Source organism: Athene noctua, chromosome 1 (assembly GCF_965140245.1).
Source record: "Athene noctua chromosome 1, bAthNoc1.hap1.1, whole genome shotgun sequence".
NCBI classification, from domain to species: Eukaryota; Metazoa; Chordata; class Aves; order Strigiformes; family Strigidae; genus Athene; species Athene noctua.
In genome coordinates, this window is record NC_134037.1 from 218733602 (window position 1) to 218755775 (window position 22174).

A 22174-nucleotide genomic window follows, 5' to 3' on the forward strand; every position below is an offset into this window, starting at 1 on the left:
TTATTATTGTTCTGGAAGTTTATGGAGCTTATCTGAAGCCTTAGGTTTAGTTGTTACTGCTTTTGGATTTCTGTAGCTATATGCTATCATACTGCAGGCCATATTCACGAGTGTGATTCAGCTGCTGTATACTTTTCTAGGATTTCACAAAACAGATACTGAATGTTTTTGTTGAAGGTGACATTAAAAAAGCTCTTTGAGAGTTAAATGTTTGTAGTAGTCTGTGATTGTTTTGTTTAAAGATCCTGTGCAGACTTCTTAAAAACAATCACAAATGGTATCATTAGCACAAATGCTTAATCCGAACATAATACAGGATTATAATTCAATAAGGTGTAAAACATTTCTGGTATATCTGTATTTCAAAAAATGGGTTAGGTTAATGTTAATCTAAAGCATATCAAAACAACTGTAAAGAATTCCATAATTGAATCACTTTCATAGCCTAAAGAATTAAAACCAAATGGAAATGAAGAAATAAATGTAAAAAAACCCCACACCACTCAAAACTTGCACATAATTAGACTGTTGTTTTGTTTTAGGTGTCTTTTCCTGAATGTGTCAGGTGGATAACAATAGAGTTTGACACTCAGTGTGGCACTGCTCAATCAGAGGATGTTCTTCGTTTACTAATTCCTGTCAGAATTGCACAGAGTCTGGGATTTGGACCAAAGCATGCTTCTGTTCATGAAAACCTTAATTCATGGATAGAACTGAAAAAATTTTCTGGATCTTCAGGATGGCCTACCATGGTATTAGTACTGCCAGGTAATAGATACTGCAGTAATTTCTAGTAATGTGAATTATTAAAACAATGAATGAAAGTTTTTTATTTTTCTGCAAAACTATCTTAGAAAACAAAGTTGAAAAGTCTTCATTCAAGCTGGCAAGAGTTCATTATGAGCCATTGGTTGTATATCAGTTGATTATGTTTATATTAGGTTTCTTGTTTGACATGTTGATCTGTGTGTTAGTCATGGTTTTACTTTACATGTTTTATACAAAGCTGGAGTTTCATGTATGCTCATGTAGAAGAAACATACAAAAGGAGGATAATTTTTTAAAATTTATTTATTTATTTTATGTATCCTTTTACTTCCTATAAGGAAATGAAGCTCTTTTTTCTCTGGAGACGGCATCAGACTATGTGAAAGATGAAAAGGCTTGTTTTTATGGTTTCAAATGTTATGCAATTGGATATGAATTTAGTCCAGGATCTGATGAGGTAAGGAAAAAGTGAAATGTCTGCAATTGCTGCACCTATTAATTCTCTCCCATAAGGCCAGGGTTTTTCTAAAAAAAATATTTGTATTTCCCCTTCTGACTAAAAAACATTGGCAAAATATTTTAAAACTAATTTCATATAAGCTTTTAACATATTTTCTTACAGACATTATTTGTTTGGATTTCTTTAATCTGAATATTACTGGAATAGTCTTTTGGTTTGGTTTGGTTTTTTAATAACTGTGACAGTCTGCAAATACATAGCATGATTTTATCTATTATGTTAATGGGATATGAGATTTCCTAAAACTCTGACCTAGACTTAATCAAAAATCCAAACGATTGCAGCTTTCAATTGCACAGTGATTACTGTTTTACTGTCACTGCCAATTATGGGATGACAAACTTGTATTATTTTTCCAGTGTTCACTCATACCAGAACTCTCAGACTCGCTAGAAGTGCTGTGCTCATTTAGGCTACCTGAGATACACCTCATCTTGCCTTTAAGGATATGAGATTTTTTCCACCACTGTTTCTTTGTTGGGAACATAAAATTTCTTCATGTCCTTGGGCCAGTGCTTTTTTGACCTATTTTAACCTATTTTGACCTATTTTAAGAGATACTGAAAATACTTTATATGCTTTAGAGTCATTCCAGAAAAATAGCCCTTCTGTTATCTTGGGGCTCTTTGGGCGTGTTGCTTCACATGAACTTCACAAGGTCTGCATCTTGCTTACACTACAACTATCACAGAAGATTTACCTCATCTTATTCCTGGGTTCTGCTCAAGTTAAATCATATCTTCAGGTTTTCAAACTGAGATTATTTGAAATTTCATAACATATCGGATATGAAAACATACCATAAGTCTATTAGCTATGATAGTCTCATTGGCTTGCAGCAAATCAGATTTATAAATCCTGTAGAAGATCTAACTAGTCTGTGTTTGAGTAATGATAACTTTTGCTTAAGCAGAAAAAAAGACAGATTTGTATATGTCATTAATTTTCTAAAAGCATTTACAAAGCTGCTGGTATGTTTTTAATACTTAAGTGCTAAAACATGCTAATATGTTAACTATATCATCTAAAGAAAAGTTGCAGTTGTTTTGAAACATACCTTTTTATAGCCCAAATACTCTAACTTAAAGTTTTATAAATAGAAAAGCAAGTTTTTACAGTGCTTAAGCTACCTTACATCTCAGGACTAAAGCTTCTGTAAGAAATATAAGTAGGTGGACAACAATGCAAATTTCTCATTCTTCTGGGTGCTGACAGTTTTCTGAAGTGTTACCACTCATAGCAAAAGCAGCATATGTTCTGGTGACCCCTGTGTTTTCTATAGCTTAAAGGAACAAAGTATCAGTAAGACCTAGTTCATGTCAATGGGATTAATTTTTCCACATCTGGTTCTTTCTCCTTCCAAAGGACAAGCCTCTGGTACCGTTACCTAACCAGTATATTGAATGCCATTCACTGTTAGGGAAGTCTGCAAAAACTGACAGATGTCATTGTGAGTGTGGGCATCAAGGAGAATTGGGTGTACTTGAACTATTAAACCTTGTTTAAACCTCAGATTTTTGCAAAAATTTTAGATTTTTGCTTTGATGAATGAAAAGGAAGGCTTTTTGCTGTTCATTATTAAATCTACAAAATACCTCCAAAAACTGTCTTCTGTGTAAAAAGTGTTCACACAGCAGGGAACTGTCCAGTGGGTTGATACACATTTCACATCCTTACTTGCTTGCTATTTCAGAACCTGCTGGTTTGAGTCCTAAATATGCAGTTTAGCAAGGGTTTAGTTTAAAATGCATTTTGGAGATTCTTCAGTCTTCTTGGGAGTCTCGGGCAATATCAGGCAAGTCTAGGGTTACTGCTTTTGAAGACTCTTTCCAAAAGAAGGATTTTTTTGCCTACTTTATGTATTGTTAGTTTCTGTAAGTCTGCCTAGAAAATCCATCAGATGGAGGTGTCCTATCTCCCCCAGTGTTTTCTGGTGCGGGGTTTTGGGGGTTTTTTTCCTTCCTGAGAGGCATCTGTCAGACACGTGTTGAACCACCCACGTATTTCATTACAATTTAAAATTGGTGCCAAGTTAAAGAGGTTGTGCTTGCGTGTAGCTGGGACAAGTTGAAGGGCAAATGTCAGATGTGTTTCTTCATGGTTTAAAATGTAGCTAAACCTCCCTAGCCATACTGCTCTCTCCCCATTCCTTGCACCCATCTCCTTCTCTCTATATTTGAAAACTGTGCGCGTGGTCTGTTTTGTTTTTTATTGCAAACAAGGTTGAAAGATACTGATAGAGATACTCTCAAGTGTTTTCAGTGACAAGTCTGGTGGGAGGGTTGGTCTTCCTTAGAAGAGCAGTCAAGGGGAAGAAGTAACTTTCCAGTGCAAATAGAAGGGAGAAGAAGCTGTCAAGGGTGTCTCCCAGGATTTATAATGGAGAAAGGGAAATTATGGAATCATTTTCCTATCCCTGCTGCTCCAACCAGAGAAATGAAAGAGGGAGTAAAGTTACAAACAGCACTACCTTTAGACAATATAGGAATGTGAGTTTATGTGCTATGATATCTGTACCGTTTAGAAGAGGCATTGCTTTGCAATCTGAATATGTATCGATTGTTTTTTTTGTATTAGGAAGTTTCCTTTCTCTTTAACCAGACGGAAGACACCTATCAACTTTACATGTTCTTACTAGGCTACCAGAAGCACAGTAACCCATTTATTATTACTCATATCTAGTTGAAATTGTTCTAAAAATGTTGGTACGCTGGCCTGTGTCACAGCAAAATATGACAGTAGTTGTGCAGCAAGAAGTATATCACGGAGAAACTTCAAAGTGGAATACACAGTTAATAACTCATAGGATAAAGCAGTGTCAGGGAAACTTACTCTCTGCTGTATTTTCTTAGACACTATTTTCATTTTAAAATTTGTTTCAATTTAAGGGTATTATTCAGCTGGAGAAAGAATTGGCTAATTTAGGAGGATCATGTGCAGCGGCTTTGATGAAGAAAGATCTAGCACTTCCTATTGGTAAGTCCTACTCAGAAAACATACTTAGTTACTTCATCATTGTTTCAGGTTTTCTGAATCAATATGACCTTTAAGACTTAATGTTGCTTTTAGTTAGAGATAATAATATGAAAATACTTCTTAAAACTGAATTAATCAAACAAGATAATAAAGTGTTTTCTGCTTATGCTGTTCCCTTCATGTGTGTATGGGGAGGAGGGAAGCCTGGTCATTTAAATCTGAACCAACTCACCCAATCCACAGGTAGTGTATCAGTGTACGAGCTATGTCCTACAGTTTCCTCGTGGTACTTCACAAATGTGCAGGTATCTTATTTGTATTTCTCTTTCACTGTTTTTTTCTCCCTGCACTCCACACCTGTCTGAATGAAAAATACCTGCAACATTGAATTGCAAAATTTAAAAATCACTTGTTCAAAATCGAAAGTGACCATTGCATCTGTAGACCTTATAGCCTCAAATATTTATGCTGTAGTTTGGGGTTTTTAATTAAAAAAAAAAAAATCACATACTTTTACAGCAGATGCAGCAAATTAAAGTTTACAGTAACCCAAATGCAATTTAAAATGTAAGGAAAAATATGAGTTCATGAAAACTAATGGATATAGAGATTGAATTAGAACTTCTAAATATTCAACCATACTCTATGTAATAGCATTTCTCCTAATTAGCATTAGTGAATAGGAAAAACAGGCTTATAATCAATAATAGGATATATTTTTGATCATTTTAATTTAGGAGTACAAACGAGAGCTCAAATATTGTTAATGAGACTAGAATATTAATGTGCAGGAGGGCATTGATCAGTGTGCAGTTATAACCACAAACCCTAATTTGGATTTTTTAACCAGATATTTTGCTTGTATAATCGAATGTGCAAATTTCTAAATTTGTGTTGCAAAAAGACACCTCGATTGCACTGGTAGATCTATGTTTCTCTCTCAAAATTACAGGCAATTCTATACTTTAAAGAGTGCCCTCTTCTGTTATCCTCCAGTCAGTCACATGAGTTTTGTTGACTTCACTAGCACCCATTTGTACTACTGTTCTCCTATGCAAAATAAAAAAAAAGCTGAAATTGAAATGCTTCTAACTTAATTTCCCAGGTTTTCTAATACTTAGTACTTCTCTCTAAAAAAGTTCTTTGTTTAGTTCTGATTTTGAATGTCTAAAACACAAGGGAAATTAGAGGGTACATCAGTTGGCTTTATATGCTTTCAGATAGAAGGAATTTGAAATAAAACATGCAGTTAAGTTACATGAGCGGTCTCGGCCACCTATAAAAGTGGTTGTGTATCATCTTCAAGAGAGGGGGGATAGGTGCATAGCCTGTAAAGAGTTTCCTGATTAACAGCATAACTACAGTTGATTCATCTGACAGTTTACCTAACACCAACTCAAGGATTTCAGCCAGGTCTGTTAGTGTTGCAGATAATATTACAGTGTTAATGACATACACGTTTATTGTTTCACTCCAAGACCACTGGACCCTGTGAATAAACAAAACTGATGAATTATAGGCAGCAGTGGTAGTATTTGCAAATGGAAGGCACAGTGCAGCCTTTTTAAGCTGGTTTTCAGTTGCATGTACTTCTGGTTTGGTTAGGTGTTTTGATTGGTATCACAGAAAAAGATGTAAGAATGTGGTTTTCTGAAGAAACATTTAAATGCCTTAGTATCAGACTATTTTTTCTTTTTCTGCATTCTAGATTATATATCTTCTACCTTTTTCTGCAAGTGAAACGGTGTCTTAAAAAATACTTTTGTTACTGCCATTGTTCATCTGCAGAGCACTATCATCTTACTCATGGAATGGAGTGTCCTTTAGGAAAAACTTATATAATTATATAAAAGACTGTCTTGTAGGGCATATGCAGAGAAAGGTCCTTTTTATTAGACTTGTCATACTTTATTTTGTGATTTTTACAATGCTACCTTTGTCCTCTGTGTGGACATGTACGGGCTAAAGAAAGTACCCTAAGAAAAAGGCTCACTCCACAAAATAGTCAGCAACTTAACTTACAGTGCCTGAACTTTGGCATTTAGAAGTTAGGTATCTATAAGCTAGAAGCTCTAACCTTCTTTTAGAGTTATTTTGGACATCTTCAGAGGATGGTTCGTGTGGTACTAAGATGAAGATGTAAGAAAAATTTAATTAATCACCCAGAGGAGGAACCTGTTTCTCTTCCATTTGCATAAGGATATCTTGTAATACCTAAATCTGAGCTCATCATGTCATGCTTCACTGCCCAAAACTAGATGAAGTAAATACTGCTTCATTTCCCAGATACTCTTTAGACCTCTGGATCCAATTAAGCACTCTTAAAACATGGTAGTTTTAATTAAAACAGTAAGAAATGTCATGACTTTGTGTCAAGGAAAATAGGATGATGGAACTGACTTCAGACCAGAGTTACTAGTTTCTACATCCTTGTAAGACCTTTCCGTCTTCAGTTTTATTTGCATGATTTATTTTGGCATATTGACTTTAAGGAGGTTGTCCTTCACTAAGAGGTACCTTGTTTTTTAGTAATTGTTGTTGTGGGCATATTCTGTATACAAGTATCCAGATACTTATATGAGTATTCCTCTAGAATCATTAAGGGGGGGGAAAGTTTTCTGAAAGAACATCAAGAAGGCTTAGCCTTTTTTGCTCCAAAGGAAGATGGACCGGACCGTGATCCCTTCATGTACTGGGAAAATTTTATCTTTGAGAGTACACCCAAATACTGTTTGAGTTACCATGTTCAGAAGGCTACGCCTCCTCCTTGCCAATTCTCCAAGACTTAAATTATAATACTTCTTCACAAGAAAGAGATCTTTTCTGTGACAAATTTCTGACCTAAACAGCAATGTGAAATTGATCAAGATATTTAACATTATTACTTACTTGATTGTTTCAAATTTGTTAAAAGTTAATTCTGAGAGCAGAGTTTTTATGTATCTTTATTTCTTTGATTTTTAAAAATGCCTTAGAATTTGATTCTTTTCATTTTTCTTTCTCTCTTCTGACTAGTAGAATTGCCTGACATGTTTTTGAGAGAGAGTAGAAATACAGTAACCTTATCTGGTTTACTTTTCTATTAAAAGACTGTGTTTGGCAATTCTGGTCACCCTGGAATCAGACTTTCGGGTTGTATTTGTGAAAAGGAAATACTGTGTAGTAGAATGTATTTGAGTTTTATGTTTTAGGATGAATCATAATTCACAAAATTTGCAGAGTTTATCAAGTTTTCAAATACTGTTAGTAGGGTAAGGTCTTAAAAGGGAGCAGCTGGTACCTATTCGTAGGTACTGATTCTCAGAAACCATCCTGACCTCCCAAAATCTTTTTTGGAAGGTATCTAGTCACATCCAAAGATTTGCCATACATACTGTCTTGGAGATAAGAAGAGAAATAGCAAATTTTTCTTTTGTGTAATGTATATTGTTTATTTGCTTGTGCACTGAACTACACAGTACTGCATGCTTACTTTGTTACTTCAAAATATTAATCTTTCAGCTGCTGGTTAAACAATATTACACACAATTAGGCAAACAGATTTTTAACATGAAAGGCTTCACTAAACAGAACTGAATTTCACACTCAATATTTGCATTTACATTTGTACATCTACATACAATATGTAGATAAATGTAAATATTGTTATGAAAAATATGTGTTTATATTTTTACAGCAGGTAATGAATTTGAAGAAGACCTTGAGATTCTTGAAGAGGCTGCTTTACAGGTAACTGTGGCTTTTTAGCCATTGCAACATACTTAAACATGTAATTTCATTGGAATTTTTTGACTGCTACTGAAGAAAATCAGTTGTAAGGTTTTTATAATAGGAAGGAGTAAAACTTGTTATAAAACAGCTTAAGTCTTAGGGGAGTTTAGTATATACATTAAATCTTTTAATAATAAATCTGCTTAGGAAAAAAAGCATAAAATATCACACAGAGAGTTAGATGGCCAAATGTATTTCAAAGTATTTAAGTGTTTGGCTTAAGTTGCACAATTTATCAAATTCAGAATGTTGCCAGAATTAATCCTCTACATGTCTTTGTAAATGAAGAACTAAAATCACTTTTTCCGTTGAGCAGTAACACTTACCATGTCCCAAATAATATTATTGTGGTTGTTCTGGTTTGATGATGGTATTTTGTTCATTGTGATGGTAGCTAATGCTGGTCAGTAACTCCCAATTTATATCCCCTAGCTGATGGTGGACAGTGAAGAAGGAGTTTTCATGTTTTCTTTCTTTCCTAATTATCTTCAGGGCAACTGTTTTGAAATTCAGTTGTTACAGTACTTGCTGTAAAAAATATATCAGTGCTGCAGTATGACACCAGTACATAGGCCTTAGATGATAGAATAGTAAACAGAAAATAGAAAAACAGATACTCCTTGGAAGAAATATTTTTTCAGCAATATGTTCTTGGTCCCACCATATTCTAATTCAAAATGTGACCTAGGAGTGTGCATGCAAGTCATGGATTCATTTTTGCTTTTTGACCTGTCTGTTCAGTATTTTATCTACCTTCTTTCCCTTCTTACAAAGAAGGGATTTCTTTTCACCCTTTCTTTAAGGGATCTGCATTTCTATAAGTTATATCTCTAGCCTTTTCTTTTGGAACATGTTCATTGGTCACATTTTCAGAACGGCTTTTTTCATTCTTCTCCTGGTCACAATTCAACAATTTAGGATACTCTTAACATGAAAGTTCATGTTACCTTTTTCTTTCCTCCAGAAATTCTCCCTCAACTCAAGCTTGTTTGATCTCTTTTGACATAAATTAATGTTTTATAGATTTAGCTGACTTTTTTTTTTTAATTTCATCAGTTTATCCACTCTTGTCTCTCTTGAACAGTTTTCAGTTCCTAAAATGTCTGTTTTAATTGTGTCATATTATGGGAAAATGTCTACATGTAAGATACTGAAAAGCTGTTTTATGTCTCCATCCTTTCACCCCCAACTCAACTTCTGGGAAAAAAAAAAAAAAAAAAAAAGGTGTGCAAATCTCACTCTGGCATTCTTGGGAAGGGCTTGGCACTATCTCACTCACCAACCATTTTGGAAGCTCTCGAAGGAAATCTTCCACTGCAGGTACAAAGCAATGAGCAGTCATTTCTGGAGGATTTCATTGCTTGTGTACCAGGATCAAGTGGTGGACGACTTGCAAGGTAAAAGTTTGTGTGCTTCTTGAATAAACCCATTATGTCAAGGTTGTAATGTTTAAGTTTTGCAGCAAAGTAGAAAACATTACTTGCTAAATTTTAAAACCTGTGCGCTGTTGCTTGTCTGTACAACTAGCTATAAACTTTGTTATATCAAATATTAGTTAAGTAAAACTATTTGCCCATACTTTTTTTGTTAATATATTAGGTAGAAGCATTTATGTATTCAGACCTTCTGCATCCTTTCTTTGCTGGAAGTCATGTTTGTACAGAGTAAGCATTTCTATCTTGGGGTCCTAGAAGAGATTTTAATGTTTAGGTGTTTTTCTTTGATGTAGGTGGCTTCAGCCAGATTCATATGCTGATCCTCAGAAAACATCATTGATTTTGAATAAGGATGACATTCGATGTGGTTGGCCAACTGTTATTACAGTACAAACAAAAGACCAGTATGGAGATGTTGTTCATGTTCCTAATATGAAGGTAATTATTGTCGTCTTGGCTGTTTTTATACTTCATCATGTTGTCTTTTAGTATTATAGTTATTCCACAGAATATTCTTCTATATTGCAGAAAGTGACATTTGTAAATTCAGTGTAGTCAAACCTTCTTACCTCTAAATCCACGGAATTATTAAATTCTCAATTATGCCAACACCATTTCATGCAATTTATATCTTGTCTGCAACGAGCTACACTTGTGTAGTGTTGGAAATAATCAGTTGTAGGTGACATTTGGTGGTAATGATATGTAAGGTGACAATCTATTTTTTAACTTGTAAGCCAAGAAAGAGTATTTTAAGTTGTAGACTGAATAAATGTAATGATTAGAAGAATCAGAAGCACATTGATGGACCATTTTATTACCACTTTATTTTAGACCAGAACAGCACTTCCCCTTTTTCTAGTATTTGGAGGTTCCTGTAGTGTTTGAAATTTAAAAAATAACTGGCAGGGTCTGGGATTCTTGGGTTTTCCTTCAGCCTCTACAGTTAATCACTGTGTTTTTTAATTTATTTTGGTTGTTGAAGTACTGGAAAGGAAGTGTTCATGACAGCTTCAGGAAGAATTTGTAACACATTTTGGAGTAAAACCTATGTGATATGTATAAAATATGGCTGCTTGGTTTGAAGTAATGAAGCATGCAGACAAAACAAATTGAACACAAAATGTTTTTCACGTAGTTATAATAAATTAGGTTACATCTATGTTTTAAAGCCCACTATTACTGTGGAGTAGTTGGTTTTGTTCAAGCTCAAAAGTAGATGAAGTACCTTTTACAAAGTCATGATTCCTGTGATAAGATCTCTCAAAAATATTCTTTGTATAGATGTAGTAATTGAGATTTATCTTACAGTGAGCTGCAAACTCATTAATGAACAGTGAGTCTACAACAGCAACACAAGAATCATGAATCAGCTTAGTCACAAACATAGGTGTGGTTACTAATTTAAATTTGTGACAGAGGAAATAGAAAACCAAGTAGTGATCTTATTCTATCAGTCAGGAAGAGTATATGTCAAAATATCAAAACTATTGTTGGATTTCTTAATTATTGTTTTACTTAAATGTATTAAAGTAACACAAATCTTACTTTAATCATTCTGTTGGACTCATTCAGTGCACAAGACACTGATGTAATTTCCGGTAAATTAAGTCAAGTTTTGATGAAACAATGCGTGAAATCTGCAGTATTCAAACATACTTTATTGCAGATTTAGGATGAGTAATGCATAAACTTATTTTCCAGATAGTCTGTTTTTCAGGTAGCAGTTTCTTTAAGCCAGGATGCCATCTAGCCATAGCTCTATGCTTTTAATCTTGACAGTTGTTACCAATGAGAAGAAAGCATTACTGTCTTCCCTCAGAGACCTATGTACAGCTGACTGTACCTGCACTAATGGATATCTGTGGTACCTCTGGGGGGAAAAAAAAGTTAAAATATGTGTTGAAGAGCACAGTATAAATGGACAGTGCTGATGTGGTAGGGTGGCAGAGCTAGCCAAGATCCAGTCTGGCCACTGCTGATCCAGATCTAGCAGGCCCTGATGATTCATTCTGAAACCTGTGCACTCATTTGGAAGGCTCTCTTCTTACTTCATAGTATTTACTGTTGTGGGAAAACTTAGCTAGGCATACCAGACTACGTGTGGGTTCCCAGGGAGTGCACTGGGATGGGAAGAACTGACACTGGCCTTTACTGATCATGTGCCAAGGCAGTTGGGTGCTTCTCTCCTATACATTTACATTTTTCAGAGATGCTGTGCTTGGCTTTGTAAATTTTTAAATGTAGGCACATAGGTTTTTGTTACGGCTGGATTTATAGTGAGTGCTCTAAGCAATTTGTCACTGCACCTTATCGGATGTAAAAGAATGTGTGTGTGTGTTTTCTCCCGGAATCATTTTACGTATTCCATGTCTTATTGCAGGTAGAAGTCAAAGCTATTCCTGTTTCTCAGAAAAAAACATCTTTGCAACAAGAACAAGTTAAAAAGGTGCAGCGGATACCAGGGAGTCCTGTAACAGCTGCTTCCCCTAGCAGTGATATGACCTTTGGAGGACTTCCTTCACCAAAGCTTGATTCTTCCTATGAGCCAATGATAGTAAAAGAAGCTCGATATATTGCTATTACAATGATGAAGGTAAATTGCTGTTATTTCGGCAATATAACTGTAAGATTCAGCATTCAATGTGTGTAAAGGTATGCAAAGGAGAAGGAAAAAAAGTATATTTCAGGTTAGCTGCAATCTAGAAATACATTAATTATGAATTACTTGGATTACATTTAAGTTCAACAGAAAACTAGCTTCATCAAAAGGGCCACCTGTCTGGACTCTAAAGTAGTTATAAACTAGATCAGCATTTGAAAGGAAAACTTGTCTGTGATTTTGATTACACTGATAAACAAACTGGTCTGAGTCACTCAGGAGAAGTGAAAACAGCTATTGAAATAGTGGAGGAGAAGTCAAACATATGTGTCCATATAGAGTTGGAGTGTTGCAGTGAATCTATATTAAAAACTAGAATAGGTGAACATAGGAAAAAATCAAAGCTCAGCAGGGTAAAAAGGTCATACAAATGATTTGTGTATCAATGCATAAATATTAAACAGCATCTGTTGAAATTGAAATCTGTTGTCAAATGGATCAGCTCAGAGACTTTGCCAAGAACAGTTTTTAAAGAGGTGAAAACAGCAGTTAGTATTGATTTAGAGGAAAAAAAATAGCAAACTAGCGTCTTTTAGAGGGTACAGGGTTGTTTTCTGCAAGGGATAGTGCTGCAGTAGCTCTGTGTAAATAGTGCAACTGGCTACTAAATAGTGTCTTAATGGATCAATGAAAGAACTACAAAATCAATATGGTGTACAACAAATGGTTTATAAACTTGTTAAATCACATGTCTGAAAAGATAATTACAATCAGGGAGTGTACATCAAGGAGACAAGTGTGATCGGCTTGTTGGTTTTTTTTTTTTATTGGGGGTACTGCAGAGATCACTTCTTGGCTTGATACTAATTGGTAATTTTACCAGTGACTTGGGGAGGGGCATACATTATTTATTAAAAGTTGGAACCCAGATAGGATTTCTGATTACCATTGTCCACAGGTGTTTGTTTTCCAGTAATTGGTGTCAAATCTGCTCATACAACTGGTGGTGGCACATCTTGCAATGCATTAGATACTCTGGAGTAAATGGTGGTGGACCAAGTGCAGGGCCTTCAGAAATTAATTTCTAGATTTGATGGACACTTTGAGTGAGGAATGCTTGATGTTAGCTAGTTAACACGTAATCATTTTTTAATTAGATCAGGGTAAGATCAGATGCAACCACAGGTATTCACTTGAACTCATCTTGGTGGATAATAACAGTACAAATCTTAGTAAAGGTAAAAGTAAAAAAGTAAAAGACACACACCAAGGTAAGATACAAAAAGTGTCTCTCTTGTTAAAACATGCTTGACTTCTATGTTTGACACCTTTAGAGCAAATCTTCCAGAGGTTCTCTTCAGGTTAAGTCTTTTCCATCCAAGACTTTAACTTTTTTATTATTATTATTCAGAAGAGAGCTGTTATTTTGCTGCTTAAATTAAGGACTGTCTGACATTCTGGGAAATGCAAATGTGTTACCTACAGTATTTAATTAGCTTATCAACAACTTTACTGATTCCAGAAAATGTAAATATTCTCTTCTGCTTCCCTCTCTGCATTACTGAGCACACTCATTTCGGTATAAAATGCAGGTGTCCCCTGACCTTTTTGTTTTACACCAGCCTGCATGTTGTATTGGTACCTGATAGAAACATCCAAATATGATTAGAAACTCCAGCTTCTCACTTCATGACAATAAATTATGACATGTTTGGAGGACTGATACCCAAAATTATATCCTTGTATAGAGACCCTTGTTCAAATGTTCTTATCCCACCTCTTGTTCCCCTGTTGTTTTTGATTTAACATGGGAATCTGGTAACTCAGCAACCATTGCAGCCCAGAAGGAGTCTTGTTAAGGTACTTCATGCAGTTTTAGATCTACCATTATTTACTTCTTATGGGGTTTTTCAGTGCAGTTATTTCACAGGAAACTGTGGAAGTGAACCAGGTTTTTTTTTTTTGTAGTGGGAATCAATGGAAATATCACATCACTATAGAGGGAATTTTCTTCTTTACTTTTAATAGAAAGAAAAACGATCCAGAATTTCATTGATAAATCCGCTGGACTGATTTATAGTTTTTGACCTGCAACATATTTGCTTTCTTATCTTCTCATGGTCCTCAATGCACTACCTGCATTCAAAGGCTTTTTATACAAGTGAGATTAGAAGAGATCCAGAGACTTGACTGTGAACAAAGTTTTTTGTTAGCAATAGCTACCTTTATTATCTACATAATGGAAATTTAAAGAGAAAGTAAAGATACTTTTTTCCTGTATGTATAAATGTGTCTGTGATTCTTTTTCTGTGTTTTGGAATTTGTTTCATGTTCCCTGATCAATGCTTCTGGTGAGTGTAAAGCTAGATTAGTGTGTTCTTTAAGAAAATATTCTGCTTTCTTTTATTCGTGACCAAAACTGTTCATTTTGTTCATTGAATTTAATCTGTTTATAGGCATATGAAAATTATTCTTTTGAAGAACTACGCTTTGCTTCACCAACACCAAAGAGGTAAACAATAAAAATTTACTTCTTAGTAATCACTTAAATTAGCATGTTCTGTCACTTGGGCTTACACCCAGACTCACAGGATTTGACTGCCAGGTAACCTTGTATAATGGTAGAAACAGTACAGAAATTGTTTCTTAAATTTAGAGATTTTGTTTTAAATCCTTCATTCTTAATTGTTCTAATGTTGATTCCTTATTTGTGTTATCTAGTCTCTGAATGTGTTCTTTCATCATTTGTTATAACTGAATGTGTCATAGAGGGTTATAACTTCATAATAAATAATATGGGGTTAGTACATTGGACAGGGGAAAATGGTATTTAGATGATCTGATAAAAAAAATAATTTCCAAACTAACTATTACAGATGATTTCCAAGAAGACAATAATTGTTTAATGATTTCAATTGTATTTTTTTATGCCTAGACCCAGTGAAAACATGTTGATCAGAGTCAATAATGATGGTACATACTGTGCAAACTGGACTCCTGGAGCTGTTGGTCTATATACCATTCATGTTACTATAGATGGCATTGAAATAGGTACTTAATTTTCACTGTACTTAAGCATAAATTGATATTATATTCAATTTGTATACTGACAAATGTGTGTCTCAGTGGTCATAAGATTTATTATTACAGTTCATAGCAAAACTTAGCACCCAAGTTTTGGTTTCGAAGCCTTCTATCCAACTCCCTCTCAAGCTTTCGTGTACCCATGCTTGATGCATAATTCTGTCAACATTTATCGGATTAAGTACTGGTAGCACTTAGTTTCTTCTCTGTTTCAAACCTTTTATTTTCTTGATATCTCTGGATTCCTTCTGTTACTCCTATGCATGTTTAAAATAATGTTACTGAAATCAACAGTTTTATCACTAGGTCTGGGTGCTTCTTTTCAAGTTGTTGCTCATCAAAGGGTCACCCTGTAAAATGAAACAAACCCCCCCCCAAAATACTGATCTTCTGTAGTTTGATTTTAACAGTGATTGCCGAGACATTTTCTTTATTAGGATTATTACTCAAGGTTATATCCATCTGTTACTTAAGTTTGAAATGTTTCTTTACATGTATATTTCTTCACAATCTGAGAATGTTACTGTGTTGAGATATTTTCTAGTACCTTCTGGTTTTATAACAGTGTTGGTAATTAAAGATCCTGGCAGTTTACATTATAGGCCTTTTCTGGTTGTGTAACTTGGCTTTTAAGGCTCTTATCTGTTCTCACATTTTACGATTAGCACCTGCAGCAGTATAGCATGAATAAGCTATTGCCTCTCCAGGAGCATTCACTTCCACCCTTCAAACATTAAAGTCTTCTGTGTTCACCATTCCTTGAAACATAACCCTACAGACACTATTAGGATACAAAATTACCTAATAGTGATGTGTACACAAGGTGTGACAGATGTCTAATAACAACATGAAATTATATAGCTGTGAATTTCTACATGTTGAGAAAATAACCAATGCTGAGAAAGTAATACTTTATACCATGAAGCAACTGAAAGTCTTGTTTGTGGCAGACAGATAAGCAAGTGGTTGTTTTGCCTACCCCGAGTTGCAGCACAGATAAACTGTAGTTACTGTTTGACTGATCTCTCCCCTTATGTATATTTTTTTTAAAACTTAGTCTTTGTTTGCTTATAGATGCTGGACTAGAAGTGAAAGTAAAAGATCCTCCAAAGGGAATGATACCTCCTGGAACACAACTTATTAAACCAAAAGCAGAGCCTCAGCCAAACAAGGTTTGGAGAACTGAAAAACAAAACCAGATAGTGACATTTGGGTGGGATTTTATTGTTGTTTAGTACATACTTTATCATGTCATAGTGGTGCAGGACTTAAGGATATTTGCAAATCACTTTAATGTGCTGAATGGAATGAAGTTAATATATTGGATAACATGAAAGATACTCATTACATTTTCTTTCTGTCTATCCATTAATAAAACTGTTAGAAGCTCTACAGAAACTGCCTTAGTCTTGGCTCATCTCACAAATGTTGTGCAACTATTATGAAAGCCACAGACTGCATTCTGCACTATTATTAGTTCTTTGATACTGTAGTATGAAATAAATTTTACAAAGGGCTTTACAAAGATTTTGTTTTGTGGTTAAGATCTTCAGACAGTATAAAATCCAAAATTAGTTTCTTTTGTTATATCTTCCTTTCTTAGAATATAATGATTTAATTTTAGAAGTTATTCTTTTTGTAGCTTTGACTTCTCCATTTCACCTTATCATTCCACCCCAAAGGATGAAAGTAGACACAAATAAAAGAGGAAAGCTGAAAGGTGTTGTGGCAGTGTTATAAGGAAAATCCGCAGATGAGGGAACCCACTTCCACTTAGATGCAAAAGGAAGGGATATTAAGTGAAGTGCTAAATCTTTTTTTCATGTAAAAAAGCTGTATTAAAAGATGTGGAATTCTGAAATAACACAAGGTTATTCTTCCCTGTCTTACTACAACTGCTAAGGTGTCTAAGAAATACATGGTTACAAAAAGGATCAAGTATTTGCCAACTTCTTGCCTATACAGCATGTCATGATTTAGTTAATTTCCAGCTTTCTGAATAATCAGAAACAGTAACTCTGTTATACAGTTCCCCAGTCTGTAAATGCATATAGCGTCTGTTTCTGCCACTAACAAGATTCTTTTAACCCTGCACCCACACCTCAGAATAAAAACAGTAAATTTAACTTTAGTTTCCACACAATATTTTATCCCTCATTGCATTTTTAACTTTTTTTTCCAAAAAATACTTTTAGGCTTTCTCCCTTCTTTTGAAAGGAAGACTTCCTGGTTACTTCATTATCTTAATTAAAACTCCCAATTCCTACTGGCTGAGATTCATCTCACAGAACTTAATGATATCTCCATCCAAGCTGATCATCATATGTGGTGTTTGCTGTCACCAAAATGAGACACATCTAGTCTAAGATGAGATAAATTACTGGATGGAAGTGCTGTCTTCTCAGTTATTACAGTGGAAATTGAGGTGACTGGTTCATACATAATAGCTGCATTTTGTCAAGTAACAGTCCTCATAACAATTAAAAATACTTGATAAAAGTTAGGCCTCTGGTGTTCTGAGGCATTACCTAGTGTTTAATCATCTCCTTGTGTTGTTCTGCTTGCGTGTCTTGTTTCTTGTTCCAAGTTGTAGTCTCTTTGAAAGAGGAGCCATCTTTCTGTCCTGTATATAGTGTCTGCAGTGCCTGCTGCAAGAATACACTAGACCTTTCATGGTAAATCATTTTATTAGTCTTCTTTCTTCTGTGTCATAATAAATCACATAACAAACCAAGTTAGAATAATTCTTTGTGTATGAACAGCAGTATTATAAATAATACCAAAGGGTAATTATTGCACTCTGTGCTCCATGCTTCTGAAGCCAAGAATGCAGATTAGACATGTATCAGAGACAGTCCAGTATACCAAATCAGGTTTTACTGAGAAAAAGGGCTTAGTTAAGCTGTAGAAGCTTCTTCCTCTTCTTTGTCAGCCCAAAATTACAGATGGTTATAACCAAAGGACACTAACAGTGCATTCTCAGCAGTGATCTGTTCTCAGCTAGAAACACCAAAATAATTTCATTGAGGCAGTGGAACATTTCAGTTTTCTAGTCAAATCTTACTTGAATCTCAAGTTGAAAATGGATGCTATATTATGATTTTGTATTGATTTTTTTTCATTGTCTTTTATTTGCAGTCAGATAAAAATCTGTTTTTCTTGTCCATCCAAGTTGGTAAAGGAGATTATTATAGTGATCTGTATTCAGCCTGGAGAATATAATCCATAAGAACTGCTGCCTCCTCATTGGCTGTGGAACTTAAATGAACTAATTTGCAGGAAATTCCACATCCTGTTGAGGGAAACATCTTTCAAGCTATATAATATAATTCACGGTAGTTAGAACCAACGAGAAAGCAGTCCTAGTTTAGCTGAATGGGAAGCGACAAGACTGGTACCAGAATGACTACTCACTAACATCTTCTGACTGTTTCTACTGTCTTCCCATGACTGAACAACTAGCTAGCATCAGTTGCAAAAAAAACCCCCACCAAATCCAAAGCTCTGGGCAGGGCATGTCTTTTTGCATCCATTCACAGAAGGTTAACTCCCTTGTTTAAAATTGCTCTATCCTATACAACATACATTTCTGTTCTGCAAAGTGTACCTCTTCAGATTCGCCACATAAGAAGCCACAGCAACACAGCTCTTAAACTGCTTGCACACAGTGAGGGAGATGTACATCTTAATTATTAAGCCTTTCTGCATTAGTCACTTCTTTTAGTTGGAATCCAGTTTGTGTAGGCTTCATGGAAGAACTGACTATGGAGGTGTTACAGAACAGAGCTACTGAACAGTTGTGCCATAGAGAAATGTTCCAAGTAAAGAGGCGCTATATCAGAAGATTCAGACAATTGTGAGAAATAAGCATAAGAGAACTTTCCATCTGTTTTTTGTTGCGTTGTCTGTCAGTGGTTCTGATACCTAAACAGTTTATAGTTACAGCTGGGAGTTTTCCATTAACTAGTTAGCTGCTGCAAAGAGGAAACATGCTTTTTCCAGGCCTGTGCATATTCAAATCTTGAATTTAGAGGAAGAACAACTCACACTCAAGTTTTTAATCCATGTTCTAGCCAACCCATCCTATGTTTTTCTGCAGTAATATTTTAGGATAATTAATGCAGGGACCCTTAATTTGCAAGGCTTTGTTTATGTGCTTGACAGTGTTGAGAATGCTGTAATCAGTGATTCAGCCTTATATGTTTATAAGCACCTTGGAAGTCTTAGTTTTGCCTGTTGAGAGAAATCTAAATCCTTAGAGTAACAGGATTGTTAGTAAGCAAAACCTTGCACGTTTTGGAGTGAATTACATTTGAACTTCTTTACATGCTTACGTTTTGTGGTTTTTTAAAGTTAACTTTGAAATAAATCCCATTTCTTAAAATAAATAATTTCTTTAGGGAGAAAAAAATTAATTCATGCACTTAACTGTTACCTTTCATTACCTTTTCCTGAGTTTATTCTTTCCACATCACTCTGTGCTTCATATTAAGTTAAAGATTGAGTCCATACTTCAGTTGATACTTCTTTCAGTTTTACATGTGGAGTACGAAAATAACCCTCCAGGAAAAAGGTTTCATACCACAGGCATAGAATATAAGCACTTCTTAAAACCAGAGACCAGAAGGATGGCTTGTGTTTGTTCTCTGTGGGACAGGTGCCTGATAGTGTGTTTGAATGATGAAAAAAAAAATTACAGTGAAAAATAACTAGGAGGTTTTGGGGACTGTAGTAAATCAAACTGGTAACAAGGAGCATCTGATTTAACCTACCAGTGAAAAAGGGACAAACTATTGAAATAGCTGTTTGAAAAATAAAGTAGACGACAGATCTGTTCTTCCTCTATTTAATCTCTATTTTTATTTCTGTTTCTAAATTCTCTTTCTATGTAAACGCTTTAGTTAAGGACAATATCCAAATTTTAGCCACAAAGCTGACTAAACAGAATGTTATGGTAGCATAAATGAGAACCAGTAATCTTAGATTTATCAGTTACTAGAAATGCTAAATCTGGAAAGGCAAAACTCTTGAAACCTGGAAGAATGAATAAAATGGAAGGGCTGGGGCAGAAGTTAAAAGAATTGGTAGCTTGTACGGAATACTGTGTGGCATAACAGATGTTTCCAAGACTGAGTCAATGCACTTTTAGGTTGCTTTTAAATACTGTGATTTTATTGTTTAGAATAAAGAATTAAAGTTATACACAGCAGCCATGGGAAACTAGCAACAAACTGTAACTCTTAAGACTGCCATCTCATTACTAGCATTTCAGTGTCTGTTAAACCTATTTCTTTTTACTCTTTGAGAGCTCTGTTCCAGTTTTTTTCTTCCTTACTGTCTTCCTTTGCTTCTCTTAGGTTCGCAAATTTGTGGCCAAGGACAGTGCAGGGCTTCGTATCCGTAGCCACCCTTCCCTTCAGAGTGAGCAAATAGGCATAGTGAAAGTCAATGGATCCATCACTTTCATTGACGAGGTAATTAATAAGACATTTTTGTTGAAAATTGGGCTAAGATGTAAAGTTAATTCTTGCAAATAATGGGTTTTTTTTATGTTTATATGTTGACCTATTCAACTTAAGAATATAAGAGTATAAACTACAAAAACCTGAATATTTACTAATTTAGTTTTTTGAGCTGTCATTTCCTTTTAATTTACTTACTTGAAAATCTGTGTAACAAACTTTTGAGACTCTGATATGAGGAAACAAAATTCCTAGAGTTCATTTTACAATAATACCTCTAAGGATTTCGCTGTTCATGACTGAATGCTTCAACTCTACACAAAAATTCAGATGTAGGTGTCATTTTCATTTCATCTTTCACTTACAATTCTGAAAGTTCACTAGTGTGTTAGACTACTATGCATGTATTTTTCTGACAATATAACTTCATAGACAAGGGATATTTTTGCAAATTACTCTTACAATACTTACAAAGTTACATCAGCAGTGAAAAAATGGAAAGTGGGGAACTTACGCAGCTTATGAAGGCTTGGCTTGCTTTCCTCTTTTCTCTCGAAGCAACTCTTATTATTGCATGATCTGACTTAAGTTTATCTTTGTACCTTGCCTTCTAAAAAAATATGCCTCCCATTGCTTTGAAATTCTGCTTTTGTCAGTATTCCTCTTTACTTATTCTTACATTCTATCAGCCTAGTGAAAATCGTTACTTCCTTGCTACTGTTGTCTGTCCGGAGTCTGTTAATCCTTACTAGCTATGGAACGGTTACAGGAGAGCATGGCTCGTTTTTGTTGCTTGTTTCCCATAGATCCACAATGATGATGGTGTTTGGCTGAGGCTGAATGATGAGACAATAAAGAAGTATGTTCCTAACATGAATGGTTACACTGAAGCCTGGTGTCTCTCTTTTAACCAGCATCTTGGCAAGAGCCTTCTGGTGCCTGCTGACGTAAGTAAAAGGTGCCTTTGAAAAATATCCGAAAGTACACTCTATCCTCATTACAAGACTTTCTTTAATTAAGGCTGCAAATGAGTCCTGAGGTAAACAGTATTTTAATTACCAAGTACTACCTTGTATGTGTTTGCATTTTTGAGGGCTATTGTGTAATGAGGGTGGAGTGTAGAAAAGTACAAGGCTTTTTATGTTGAAGCCTCTTCTAGAAGAGAAACAAAAGTGCAAGGATCACTATAACTGTGTACAAAAGCATAATCATATTAGATTGTGGTCTGCACCAGGTGTTTCTGATGCAAGATGTCATTGTCTGTAAAGTGGTCTACTGATACCATGATTTCAGGAGAGGCTTGCAGCCTTCAGTGAATCAATGGAATTGAGCCTATTTTTAAAAACTTGAAAGTTCTTTAGGCTCTGTTGTTTTTTGTGTATATTTTTTGTGAGTTTTACACCTGAATCCTTGAGTCATCTATTATTAGCTAATCAAAGAATCCCAGAGCATCGAGACTGAGTAAAAAATTGAATTTATAATGAGAGTAAGCATAATTTATCTGGATAACTTTAATGTGATCACCATCACTACAATTCAAAGGTTACACCGTTTC

At 35.0% G+C, this 22174-nt stretch overlaps 1 protein-coding gene across 16 annotated transcripts in view; it reads left to right on the top strand.

Moving 5' to 3' along the window:
- MYCBP2 (MYC binding protein 2) overlaps positions 1 to 22174 on the top strand; it is a 205505-nt gene that overhangs the window by 118806 nt on the left and 64525 nt on the right. For 13 of the 16 annotated variants that reach the window (XM_074911767.1, XM_074911776.1, XM_074911785.1 and 10 more), the window contains 12 exons: positions 543 to 768; positions 1107 to 1225; positions 4177 to 4264; positions 7941 to 7993; positions 9260 to 9432; positions 9765 to 9909; positions 11855 to 12067; positions 14530 to 14585; positions 15009 to 15124; positions 16232 to 16329; positions 20515 to 20631; positions 21426 to 21566. In XM_074911767.1, the coding sequence (XP_074767868.1) occupies positions 543 to 768; positions 1107 to 1225; positions 4177 to 4264; positions 7941 to 7993; positions 9260 to 9432; positions 9765 to 9909; positions 11855 to 12067; positions 14530 to 14585; positions 15009 to 15124; positions 16232 to 16329; positions 20515 to 20631; positions 21426 to 21566 (1545 nt within the window). The remainder of the gene's footprint in view (positions 1 to 542; positions 769 to 1106; positions 1226 to 4176; positions 4265 to 7940; positions 7994 to 9259; positions 9433 to 9764; positions 9910 to 11854; positions 12068 to 14529; positions 14586 to 15008; positions 15125 to 16231; positions 16330 to 20514; positions 20632 to 21425; positions 21567 to 22174) is intronic. The other 3 variants (XM_074911899.1, XM_074911833.1, XM_074911889.1) reach the window with 3 other exon arrangements.